The sequence below is a fragment of the Paramacrobiotus metropolitanus genome, unplaced genomic scaffold (assembly GCF_019649055.1).
Source record: "Paramacrobiotus metropolitanus isolate TYO unplaced genomic scaffold, Prichtersi_v1.0 Parri_scaffold0000121, whole genome shotgun sequence".
NCBI classification, from domain to species: Eukaryota; Metazoa; Tardigrada; class Eutardigrada; order Parachela; family Macrobiotidae; genus Paramacrobiotus; species Paramacrobiotus metropolitanus.
Genome location: NW_026570341.1, coordinates 290,557 through 303,996, shown reverse-complemented (window position 1 = coordinate 303,996; position 13,440 = coordinate 290,557). Strand labels below are relative to the sequence as shown.

The 13,440-nt window shown below is 37.2% G+C and overlaps 2 protein-coding genes across 3 annotated transcripts; both read right to left on the bottom strand.

Annotated features, from left to right (window-relative positions):
• Positions 1-338: 338 nt before the first annotated feature.
• Positions 339-5,395, bottom strand: LOC129598395 (uncharacterized). Its single transcript, XM_055496289.1, has 5 exons — positions 5,201-5,395; positions 4,416-4,613; positions 3,023-3,296; positions 1,797-2,292; positions 339-462 (listed from the first exon to the last, which is right to left on the bottom strand). Exons 1-4 carry the CDS (start codon positions 5,253-5,255, stop codon positions 1,896-1,898), a joined length of 924 nt encoding a protein of 307 aa, XP_055352264.1. The 5' UTR covers positions 5,256-5,395; the 3' UTR covers positions 339-462; positions 1,797-1,895.
• A 1,322-nt stretch (positions 5,396-6,717) lies between these two features.
• Positions 6,718-11,722, bottom strand: LOC129598399 (uncharacterized). 2 transcript variants are annotated; one of them, XM_055496290.1, is made up of 6 exons: positions 10,905-11,722; positions 9,819-10,060; positions 8,826-9,120; positions 7,704-7,820; positions 7,069-7,172; positions 6,718-6,885 (listed from the first exon to the last, which is right to left on the bottom strand). In XM_055496290.1, exons 1-5 carry the CDS (start codon positions 11,397-11,399, stop codon positions 7,092-7,094), a joined length of 1,230 nt encoding a protein of 409 aa, XP_055352265.1. In that variant the 5' UTR covers positions 11,400-11,722; the 3' UTR covers positions 6,718-6,885; positions 7,069-7,091. The 2 variants fall into 2 exon arrangements, with proteins under 2 accessions (XP_055352265.1, XP_055352266.1); XM_055496291.1 differs by lacking the exon at positions 7,704-7,820.
• Positions 11,723-13,440: the final 1,718 nt, after the last annotated feature.

Sequence of the window (13,440 nt, the reverse complement as noted above, 5' to 3'; positions counted from 1 at the left end):
CGCATTTATATATTTATACAATATTTATAATTTTAATTCACATAATGATTATTAAAAATTCATAATAAATATATATAACTAATAAATTAGTAATATTTAGTATTGATTTTTACCGGCATTGACTGCGACGTGTTGGATCCCGCGGGCGGCTGGCACTGGGGCGTGATGGCCTGCAGATACTGGTCGCCGATGATCTGCAGCGCTTCGCCGCTAACCCGACTGCAGCGCCGGCTGACCTCCTGCGTGAAGCACTCCGCGTACTGCTCAATCATCCTGTAGAAACACGCGCATGCCCATCAGTCTAAGAAACCCAAGAAACCTAAGAAAATTTCGGTTACCGGCAGTAGGCGTTGGGGTTCTGCCCGTTGTCCATATCACTGCCGCTGTCCTGCAGTTTATCCGTGGAGCAGGGCTGCTCGATGCCGGCGGTGCGGATCATACACGGCACTTGATCCAAAAAGTCTGCAATGAAAGGTCAACGGTCTGGTTAACATACGCAGATGCATTTCTAAATATTTCTAACTACTTCTAGCTGTTTCTAAAAATTTCTAATTATTTCTAAATAATTCTTCCCATTAGTTTGCAATATAATTCTGCCAACATTTTTCGCAATATGCTTCTCAAATGCTTCTGAGTTTTCGATATACCTCTCAATAATTTTTATATTTATGGTGAAGGCTCCGCATACCGCCTTTATACCACCGTTGGCTCCTCGTACCAACTACCACCTTTCATACCACCTTTGGCTGCTAATACCACCTTTTGCTCACCACTTTTGACTCCGCATACCACCATTTAATTTTTAAAATTTTTAGCAGAAGTGAATTTTTTAACATCAAGAAACAAGATCCAAATCTTTCCGTGTACCGGCCGGATAAAGATGGCAACTTGAAGGCATTCAGTATCGCAACCGACGCTATGGAAAAACAGTACGAACACACACGGGAAATGTTTATACGTACTGTTTGTATGGAAGCGTGTGCCCGCAATATCCGTACATAACGTTACGTTGCGAACATCGTACACCGAATACGGTATCCGAAAATGGCTAGTGGAGTAATTTGAAAAGACCAGGATTTACGAGTAATTTTATCACCCCCGATGCATATATAGATATGTACTGTATACGAAGCGCAGCGCGTCGATTTAAGGACGCGGCTGCACAAGCAAACCATTCGGTTTTACCAGATGTCCTTATTAATTCATAATAATACAGCTGCAAGAAAAATTAAATGGTGGTATGGGAGTCAAAAGTGGTGTGCAAAAGGTGGTATTAGGAGCCAAAGGTGGTATGAAAGGTGGTACTAGGAGCCAACGGTGGTAAAAGGTTGTATGCTACGCGGAGCCTTCACCTATATTTATTACATTTCTACCAATATTTCACTGCATTAGCGATTTTATTTCTGAATATATTGGGAAACATATTTCTGATTCCTTCAAATATATTTCTAACCATAATAAATTATTTCCATGAAATTAAAATTATTTAACAAGTTTTTATTTATATGTTTTTAAGAATTATAATATAGACTATAATTATGCTTTTTTGTTCTGTTTGTACCTAGTTGAAGTTCCATATATGATCTATATAAGTAGGTGTACATATTGCAATTGAAGATTTCTATAATATTATACCGCTAATACCGGTAACAAGTACTCTGTGTACTTACTTGTATCAGTTGTATCATACAACAACTGATACAAGTACAGTACTCGTACATGTTGCATACATAGTTGCATACAACTTGTATGCATATGTACCGTATTTCTAAGTCTTTCTAAATATTTCTAAATACCTTCGGCGGGCAGCTGCGCAGCGGCGGTGAGATCCTGATTGCTCTCGCACAGCACCTGCATACCCTGCCGAATCAACCGCGAGATCTGGTCGGCCTGATTCAAAACGGCACCCCGAAGAACCCGCTGGCCGGACCGTCATCCAGGCGGGTGATGGTGACGTCCACCTCCGCCACCACCAACACCGGCAGGCTGTCGTTGTTCGTCGAGTCCTCGGACTCCGCGGTGGTCGTCGGCTCCATCGTACCCGGCTCATGGGTGGACGAGGCCTCCTCGGTGGTGGCCTCCGTGGTGGCCGGCTCCAGGGTGGTGGCTTCGGAGGTGGCGGGTTCGGCCGTGGAGGCGTCGGTGTCGCTGCGGTTGGTGTTGAACATGTCGACGAAGGCGGCGACGTCGCGCATCCACGCGTCATCGCTGGAGGTGTCGTTGCTGGCGGCCGGGGGCGGGAAGCAGGCTTGGAGGTAGGCGTCCAGGCACTGCATCACCGGCTCGGGGTTCCTGCAGTTGAAAAAGTATTGCAGACGTTTCGCAAAAACTTTTTCAGAAGAACAAAAAGGGAAATAAATGAGGAGCGATTATCAAAACTTTTTTTACGATTACTGTAGAAAAATGCGGTAATTTGTTAATTAATCATTAATTAAGAACACAATATTAAAACACTTCATAAATATTTGTTTGTATACGTAACCGCTTTGCTTTTATTCGGATTTATTTTCATACCTTTTATGGGGCAAAAACCATCAAAATAACAAAAAGGGCATTGGCGTGATTCTACTTAAAATGATGCAATTTCATAACTTGATTTCATCAAAATATTTCTTGATAATTAATTTTCAATGCTTCATAATAAATTTATTAATAGTACAAGTAGAAATGAAAAAATTCCTGATTTATTTTAGACAGGCATTGTAAATTAATTTTTGATTTAACAAATAATATTGTAGAATATAAAAATAAAAAAAATTTAAATAAATAACTCGTAAAGCTTTTCGGTTACCCGTAAATTTAAGTACTTTTTTAGTTTGTTAACAAGAGCAGGATTGAGTTGCAGGGCTACGAGCCACTTCACTACGCTTTCTCCATATTAACCATATCAATCACTAGTCACTGCTAAACGGAATAATTTCTACAAATAAATCAAAATAAATCCAAATAATTTGGCTTTTGTTTTAAAAAAAAGGGGGAAAAATCTACAGTACTGATAATAAAATACCGAAAACATTCTTACATGCAGATTTGGGGAGCGTTGTCCTTGAACTGGCGCAGCAGGACCTGCAGGCCGCTGCTGGTCTGGCTGACGTCCAGACGGCGCACCAGGGGCAGGTTGGCGAAGGAGACGTTGTCGGGCGTGGCTTGGAAAAGATCGATTTTCTTGTTGAAGCCCGTGACGCGGTCCAGACAGGTGTACAGGTTCAACAGGATGTTCAGCGGGGCTTGCGAGTGGGTGTAGCACGGACTGATCAGCACCTGGTCAATGTAGGCGTACAACTCCGCCGGGTTATCTGCAACGCAACATCATCGCGACTTTAATAATTACAGTTACGAAAAAAATTATCAATTTTAATAAAATAATAAAAATAATAGTATTTATACTTTATGTAATTATATGTATTCATATTATATGTATTTATATACTTTATATAATTTTATTCCTGTTTATATTATAATACTATTTATGTTTGTATTTGATTTCAGCCCTAGAAAAGACTATACATTTAAAATTTACATAAATCGAATTTTTAAATATACTCGTATTTTGCACATTTTTATATACTGTATTTTAATACACATAAATATATATACATATATATTTACATTTATAATATATACATTTAATATATATACATTTAACATATATACATTTAATATATATACATATATATTTACATTTATAATATATACATTTAATATATATACATTTAACATATATACATTTAATATATATACATATATATACATTTAATATATATACATATATATACATTTAATATATATACATTTAACATATATACATTTAATATATATACATATATACATATATATGTTTAATATACATAAATATACATTTATATTTTTTTAAATATACGTTTAAATTTCGAACAGTCAGTATTAGGTGACCTTGAAAAAAAGACGTCGCTGGACGCACGCGCCGGCGTTGCGGGTCGCTTCGCGCGGCTGATGAGAGTACAAAGCGGATATGACGTTTAAAGGGCGTTACTAACTTGTAAGCCGGCAAAATCTTAGCGCCGACTTCGGTAAACAATAAACACCGATGCGCTCAAGGTTATATTTTACTCTTGACAGCTGTACGAAAGCGAAAGCAAATTCCCAGTAGCATCGGAAAAATACAGCTGAAAATCGGTAATACCGATTTGGCTGACGTTTATATACGCCAAATATTACCTGCTGATTTTACCGAAAAAACTGGACGTTTTAAAAGAAAAAATATTATATGAATATAATATCACATACAAAATTATTATCAAAATAATAAAAATTATTATAAATTATTCTAGAGATTATTCCAGAATATTATACAAATTATTCTAATGTCATATAAATTTTTATGAAATAGCATTTAATTTTTCACACAAAAAAAAGCCGGTGCAGCCAGTACTTACAGTCGAGCGTCAGCATGCGGACCTCGCCGGCATTATCATCGTCACTGTCACTGGTCGTAGTGGCGTCGTACTGGAATTCGGAGCCGTCTCCCACGTCGGCATCGTTGTTCGTCGACGTGTCCACCGTGGTGGTTTCCGCCGTATCCCTCAGCATCCACCTAATCCTATCCTCCCCGCTTCCGCCGGGAACACTCGCCGCTGCACATTTTTATATATTCAATAATTTTCAATACATACGAAGTATTTCTCGTTAGATAAAAATAATAATCGGATAGGGGACCGTCAGTGGATCGGTGCATCAATCTGTGCTAAGTATTTCACCGAGGCGAAGATGAAAATTTCACCGAATAGGGTATTACATGTTTACTTAATTAATTACTAAGTCATTATGAAAATTTATTTACTTACCCATCTCTTCTGATTAAATGAAGAATTTCTGAGTGTTAATCATAAACAAAGGCTGTACCTCATTTTAATCAGCTTAAATTCTGATTTATTTAATGAATAATATTTAAATTATTTAATATTTATTAATTATTATTATTCTAATAATATTAGGACATTATTTATAATGATATTATTCTGATAAATCAGTTGTTAAATTTTCCACCGATTTCTTAAGTCACCATATTTTCAAATTCAAAAAAAAAATCCAAATAAAATACTATATTAATTATTAAATAACAATAAAAAATAATTAAAATTCAGTAATAAAATATTATTATTATTTCCAAGTGAAAATATATAAAAACCGGCACTTTTTTCCAAAATCGTCGGGCACATACCGTCAAGGAGGGTCGCGCCGGCCAGTATCCCCACGAACAGCACCGGCAACTGCATCGTTCCTCGTAAAAAAAATAAATAACCTTTCCGCAATAAACGAATCAACAGCAATTGGCAATGTAAAAGTCGCGTTTAATCTCAAGCGCAAAATAATTCACCGGAATCAGCAGGTTTATTTGTGTTTTGTACGCGGCCGCTCATCCACAACATATACACACAACAGTGCATAAAAAACGCCGGGAGACGCATCGACTTTTCCTGTGAAATTCGTCAGTAAACGGAACCTGTTTGTGCCGAGATGAAGAACCTAACCGGCAGGCATATATAGCGTGTATATAATGCAATAAATAGTGAAATAAATGTGCCGCGTAATCCAACACCCGCGCCACGCCGCGGCCGTGTGCCAGGCAAATGTCAATTAATGAAATTAAATATTATTTGTCTCCTGGAAGACGATGCTCATCGACAGCGCCCGGCGGCTGCGAAAAATATGCCGTTTCATGCTTTTCGACTAATAAATATGCAATTTAATCGGAGCAGTGTTTTTGTTGTGGTTGGATGGAGTACGAGTAGGAATTTTTGGGGCAGTGTTTCGATGTAATTGCAGTGTCATTTTTACGTCAGTTGACCTTTCCGGCCGATGCCGCTTTCCATCGCATTAATTATGTCGATAATTTATTGACCGCTGATTTTATTTACTATTTTTTAATATTTTTTTACCTTATTTATTTTTTGTATTGCCTAATTTATTTTGTGTATTTTTTGTTATAGTTGCATTTTTACGTCGGGTGACCTTTCCGGCCACTGCCGCTTTCCATCTTACTAATTACGTCGATAATTTATTGACGGCTGATTTTATTCACTTTTTTATTATTTTTTTACCTAATTTATTTTTTGTATTGCCTAATACTATATTTGTTTTTGTTATAGCTGCATTTTTACGTCAGTTGACCTTTCCGGCGACTGTCGGTTTTCATCTTCTTAATTACGTCGATAATTTATTGACGGTTGATTTTGTTTATTAATTTTTTTTATTTTTGGCCTATTTATTTTTTTTTATTATTTTTTAAAATTCTAATATTTTATTCCGATTTTCGGACGAATGAAGTTCTACTTATTCGGAAAATATAATTAAGGAAATTTTTTTCCAGTGTGTTGATTAAGAAAAAATTCGCCGCAGTCAACAGGAAATTTATTTCATTTCCAAAATACTGCTGAATAATTTTCAGTGTGCCAGTTTATTTTTTCAAATTTTTAATACCAAACGCTTTTTTGTGGCCGATTTATTTTCGTAAAATGCCTCTTTTCTTCTCAATAATTCTTAGATATTTTCTTGACGATCAGTTTTAATTCTTTTAACTTTTTATTACGTAATCTTTCCATGTTTTAGGCTGATTTATTTTCGTAAAATTTTTAACTTCTCGTAAATTATTTCGAATTTTTGTCAAATTAATTTTTTAATTTTCGGGGATATTCGTAAATATTCATAAAGCGCTTTTATAACAATAAAAAACCGCCGCAATCATCAAGAAATTTATTCAGTTTCCAACACAGCACTAACAAAAAAACCTCCTTAACAGAAACATTTTCATAGCAAAAAAAGGCATAATAATTTCCAGATCATTCTGTCAGCGAAAATCCGAGCAACCGAGCTTCTATAATTCATCACGAAATTCCTCCGATCAAACTATTGCATAAAACAAAAACATCCGCTTTCATTCTACGCTAGTAAAAGGTGAAAAAACTACTCGTAAATCAGTATTAAAATAATCCGTGCGCTAAAAGTATTATTTAATACTAATAAACAAGATCGGTGCGTCAGTAATTAATAATAAAACAAGGAACAATTTGCCGACTGCGAGATTCTCACCATTAAACAGAATAATTCTCCATTTAAGTCGCCGTCTTGCGCTTGCGCCCGCGCTTTGCCATTTTCGGCGCTTCCTCCGCGGGCGGCTGCACTGGCGCGTCACCCTACGATTCAAATTCAAACATTATTAACCTGTTTTAACACTTCGTTGACCGGCAGTTTTGAGCAACGAGGCTGACTTCCTTGGTGGAAGTCACCAGAAGCATCCCATTGGTCAGTGGAATCTTCTGACCAGTCGTTCTTTTTATTTTAATGAGATTTGGCCAATAACACTGACCACTGAGACAAAAGAAATACATTAGCACGTGCGCCAGATTTACTGGCGAAGAAAGAATGCTTTTGATGGGCTGTTCTGCTTATCTGCTAATTGATCGCAGGCTCGCATCCATTGTCTTTGCTTAGTCTAAGCTGACCCGGATTCAACCTTTGATCAAAGTGCCTTTTATTGCCCTAGCGGTATGCGCGCGCCTGATTGTTAGCTGCTCTGGTCGTTTTCCATGTATACCTTCCAGTCGAACAGCGGCATCATTGGGCAGTCTGCCCAAACTTCCCAATGCGCCTCAATTTTTTGTAAGCGATCGGAGCCTCATATGTTGCTCAAAATGGACCAGTAAGTTTCTATTGGTATCCAGTACATGGCCTGATTTTTTCGATATCATACGTCCACGCAGCTGAAAGGTGTGACCATTTGAATGTGCATGTCCCAAAGGGATGGTGACTTCCACCATCTTTATCCTGGACTTCCGGCTGCACTGAGAGTGTCAAAAACAGTACCAGCGAAAACTAGACGCTTTTTCACTCACACAGCCCAAAAATTGCTGTAAAATTATTTTTTTGAAATTAGTTACTGAATTAATAAGACCAACTCTGGTGTGAGTAACCACGCTAGTCAACGAAGTGTTAAAATTAATTTGAGATACAACGAAATGTGAAACTGAAAGTAATTTTGAAAAATTATTTTTCCGAATATTTTTTCTGTCATAAACAAAAAATACACTAAATAAAATATTACCAGTAACTAATATATCGCTATTTCCAACAGTTATTCCAGTGTATTGTATTAAATCGGTATTTAATTCAATCGATAACCTCCTCCCAAAATTAAGTAAATAATAATTAGAGTCAAAATTTAAAAAAATAAATTTCACACTGACGACCGTTGTAAATTTTCGCAACGCTGTTTTTCATTGTGAAATGATTGGAATGTAAATCCGAAAACTCAAAGAGGGAAATTTTTCAAAATTTATTTTCGGGATAAATAATTTAACCAATTTCTCTTGCGAATAAATAGCAAAATTAAAAATCAGAATAAATTTTCTAAAAATTAAAATTCCCACTGTTAACCGTAGTAAATTTTCGAAACGCTGCTGTCGTTTTCAAAATTATGCGAAACAAAATAAAAAAAAATATGAATTTTTTAAATTTATTTTCCAGATATTTTATCTGATCCAAACTCTCCCATCAAACTACTAAAATAATAACTAAAAAAAAATAAATTAATGAAAATTTGGTTAATTTCAAAACTTTTCAAACTCAAACTAAAACCAAATTTTTCATTGCAAACTGTAGTAAATGTTCGAAACGCTGCTGTCATTTTCAAAATTATTCGAAACAATATAAATAAAAAAAATACGAAAATACGACTTTTTTTAAATTTATTTTCCAGATTTTAATTTAATCAAAATTTTCCCAACAAACTATTAAAATAACAATTTAAAAAATTAAATTAATGAAATTCTAACTGTTTTCAGTGTTACCTCGGTCAGCCCGAGCATGTCCGCCCAGGGGCGGACGCCGCGTCCGGCCATGTCGCGTTCGAAGCGCTGCTTGTCCTGCTGCAGCGCCGCCTTGTGGCGGTAGTACTCGTTGACGGTGTGGAAGCGCGGCGTCATGGCGAAGTGCGCGAAGAGATTGGGGTAGGTGTGGCGCTGCCGGTCCAACTGCTTCTTGATCTCGGCGATGGAGCGGTGCGTCAGCACCGTCTGGATCATGCAGTAGTTGGTCTCGTACAGCGCCGCGCACTGCCGCAACAGCGCGCATTCGTCCTCACTCCTGACAGCCAAAAAACACACCAAATAACTCTGGATTAATTGTGTATTAATTTACAGTATTTTATTTACAACTATCCTGCTTTTCCAATTTTTTTCTTATTTCTTTCCAATTTTTTTTGAATTGTTTTCCATTTATTTACAACTGTCCTGCCTTTCCAAATTTTTTCCAATTTTTTCTGAATTGCTTTCCAGTTTTTTTCCCATTTCCATGAATTATTTCCCCCATTATTTTCTCAGTTATTTGCTTTCGATAAGTTTTTAAATACTTAATAAAATTAACTGATATATTTTTTAAAATTTAACTGATCTGTTTCTTCCGCATTTACATACCCCCAATAAAAGAAGAAAATTCATATTAAATGGGAAATTCAAAAAAATTCATTAAAATTAAAACAAGAAAAGTTCATATTCACATTAAAAAAATATAATAACTTCTCATTACAACGAGGAAAATTCCTATTAAAAAATCCCTAAACAAATAAATTCCTACATTAAATAAAGTCTGATAAATTCCCATAAAAAATAAGAAAAATGCTAATGATTAAAAAATTCCTCAACAAATCATTTCCCAAAAAGCAAAATAAATTAAAAAAATCCCATGTAAAAAAAAAAGAAAATTCCTATTAAAAACAAAAAATTAACTAAATAAACTCCTAATTAAAATATGTTGTATTAAATTCCCGTTAAAAGCTGACTGACCAGCGCAGATTCCCGCGGCGCAGCAGCATCTTCTTCCCGGGCGCGTCGGCCTTGACCGGGACGTCGTCGGTGTCGTCCTCCTCCGGCAGATCGATCAGCTGACTGTAGAACTCGTCCGCTTCGGCCTCCGCCTCGGCATCCAGCGGCTCTTCCTCTTCCTCTTCCCCGACCGTGTTCCCCGGCGGATTATCCACCACCTCGCCCATCTCCGCTTCCAATTCGGCATTGGCAGTGCCCGCTTCCTATCATAGTGTCACACACACATAATTATAATAAAATAATAATATCAAAATAATTAAACTAAAATATTGATAACAATAAAACTAATAACAACACAATAAAACTAATAAATAATAACAAGAAAACTAAAATAATAATAAAATCATAAAACTAAAATCATAAAAATAATATAATTACGCGTTTTGCATTCGGAAAACCAAGAAATAACAGCGGCCAACACTTCCCAGCACGAATGGGCTAGTATACTACATCGTGCCACTCCACTACACTTGTTAACACTGTGCACCTGCACAGTACGACCGACTCTTGTAAATTCAGAAAATGGCATAATTCATTTACAAGCAAATTACACAGTTAAAATAAAAAACTAAATTATTCCATCGCTGCCAAAATAATGATCTATCAGCAACTATATCAGAATAAATAAGATCATATTGTATAAAAATAACTGTCTCTCAATTTCTCATACCACAAAAATCGGACAATAATCCAGAATTAAATTTCAAACAATTAAATCACTTTTGCAATTTTTTAAATGGCTTTTCTGTCAAAAAATAATAATAAATACACTGCTTAAATTTATCAAAATTTTCAACCATCTCGGCGAAAGGAATGATTCCCTAACGACAATACGCAAGATTTATTTAGAAAATGGAAATAAAATCACAAAAAATAAGATCGTGTATAAAACAAAACTGCGTAAAGTTTACAAATCATCATTAAGTTTACAAATTTACGAAGTGCATAAATGTTTATTAATAATTATCAGAAGTATATAAATATCAATTAATAATTTATTTCCATTTTTATTATATTTTACAAATAATTACTGGTTAATTCTCTTACCGAGTTCGCCACCGACATCCCCTCGCCCTCCTCCGCCGCCGCCGCCACCGCCGGCGCCCCATCCCCCCAGCGCGCCGCATTCCCGCGGCCGCGCCGCACCAACTTGGACTGCGCCTTCTGCTTCTGCCGCTGCGCCACCTCCTCCGGGCGGCGCTTTACCCGCCGAAAACGCTGACAGGCAAGATCCCCCAGGGGCTTCTCCTCCAGCCCGACCCCCGGCTCCCCCTCGTCGGCGGCCACCGGCTCCCCCTCACCCCCCGCCATCTCCGCATCCCCGGGGGCGGGACTCAGGGGCGCCCCTCCATTGTCAGGGGCGCTGCCGTACTGCTGCTGCATGGACAGGGGCGCCGCCATCCAACTGCCCAGGGGGGCGGGCGGGGGGTAGGGGGCATGGTAGTATATGTTGGGGTCCGGGTAAATCTGGGCGGGAGGCATAAAGGGGGTGAAGTGGGAGTGCGGGAGGAAGTTGGGGGGCGCTTCGTTGGGGTCCTCCATCGTGGAAATCAATCGCGGATTACAATCAGACAGATGCGATCAACTGAATGGCTAGGCAGATGGCGCGGAGAATCAGCGCTGGATAATCAAGGAATGTCAATAAAAATCCGCAGAATCGGAGCGGAAGAAAACCCTGGATTGGTGGAAAAACAGCCAGACAGTTTCTCGAACGATTCAGAATTCAGGTTACAATTTACATCATTACTGTTCATAACCAGGTGTGATTAGCAGGTGATGGCTACTGATTTATTCGTGGTGCACAGAAAGATAAAGAAAGGATAATAATTACGAAAGAATCGGGAAACAAGCAACGTCCAAATTGAAGATTCAGGAAGTGAAAAAACATGTTCGAACACGCTGAAGTCGATAAGCGCAACGGTACGGTGAACAACAACCAATGGGCGGAAAGTGCAACCGCCTTGAGGCAGCGGTTTATCCGTTTGCCAGCGGAGATTTAATAATGGCAGAATAATCTGGCCACGAAAGTCTATGTAAAAGCGAATTTTGCAGTTGGAAAAAGAAACTAGAGCAGAAGAATGTCAAAAGTAAGAAAATAAATTTTAAAACGGAAGAAAATTTATTAGAAGGGAGATGGAAAGTATCGAAAACTCGTTGAGTGTCGCGTTGTGCGCATGTAGACTTCGTACGTAAAACTAAGTACATTGACATTGGACGGGACAGTACTTACTTTACTTAATACTTACTGTACAAATTGGAAGCAAATTAATCGTAAGAAGTACTTGACGATTTAACATCCCTGATCGAATGCTGCAAATAATATTAAATAAAATTTTACACAGTATATTCGCGCAGATTGCAAAATATGCAGAGATGCACGAATGAAATGCAGATACGTATACTGTACTTATATTAGTTATATAGATATTATTGTATAAATGCAATATTATAATTACTCGTACGCAGGGGTATGTACTGTATAAAACGTACGTATATTTATATAAATACTATAATATTATACTGTATAAATATCATATGTACTTCTACGTACGTACTGTTTAAAACATTACACTTACATAAAATACGTGTATAAATATCTGTGCATATGCATAAACTTATATAACTATATTACTTATATAGTATATTTTATATATTCTCTAGTAATCATATTAATTTTGACTATTATAATGTATCCCGGTACAATATATATAGCACAATTGTAGTATTAACGATAAATTACATTCTGCACTTTGTACACGACTAATACGAGTACCAATACGACAACCCACATATCATATTAATATTAATATTATTGTCTGTGCGTAGTGCAGCATACAGTATACGGCACTGTGCGCCTTTTCACTAGCATTCCCGCATATTTTTATGTTTATTTTTATTTTCATGTTTTTATTTTTATGTTCATGTTAGTTTTTCTACAATGGAAGAAGAGGACAAAACAACTGATCATGAGAGGATACACGAAGGATACATGGAGGATTCTGTCACCTAATACGGTGAATATTATGGGTATAGGTTAGACATACATACCGGTACATACTTTAATTCGGAAACTGAGCATGCAGGAAACGGCCGTGAAAAAAGTGGGCATGGACAAACAACACATTTCATGATAACACACTGCTATTATTGTGCTGTACACGCCTTTTCCTTGTTTTCACGTCTTGCGTTGCCGGCACTGCCAACGATGAACCATAATGCGTAAATCTAATAACGCGCGACTATGTTATGATAAGTACCGTACAAAGCAACGGATGAAGCGTTTCTGTGCAGTAACAAGAAAATAAACCAGTTGGACGGTAATTGCCAACTATGTAACAGGTAATATAAAACGAAAGTTAAGTACATTATACAAAACGCCAAGAATTGTTGATCATCGGTGCTGGGAAGCGAAAGGAGTTGGTCGTAAACGCCTGGACAATTTCGAACTGTTATCCTCGACATAAACCATGCAGACCCTGAAAGGGCAATGTTAACACGATAAACTCGCTTGCTTGCACACTAAATCTCGCAGAATGCAGAGTGCGACATGTCGTACTGCAGTTCTTCAGCATGTAAATCTCGT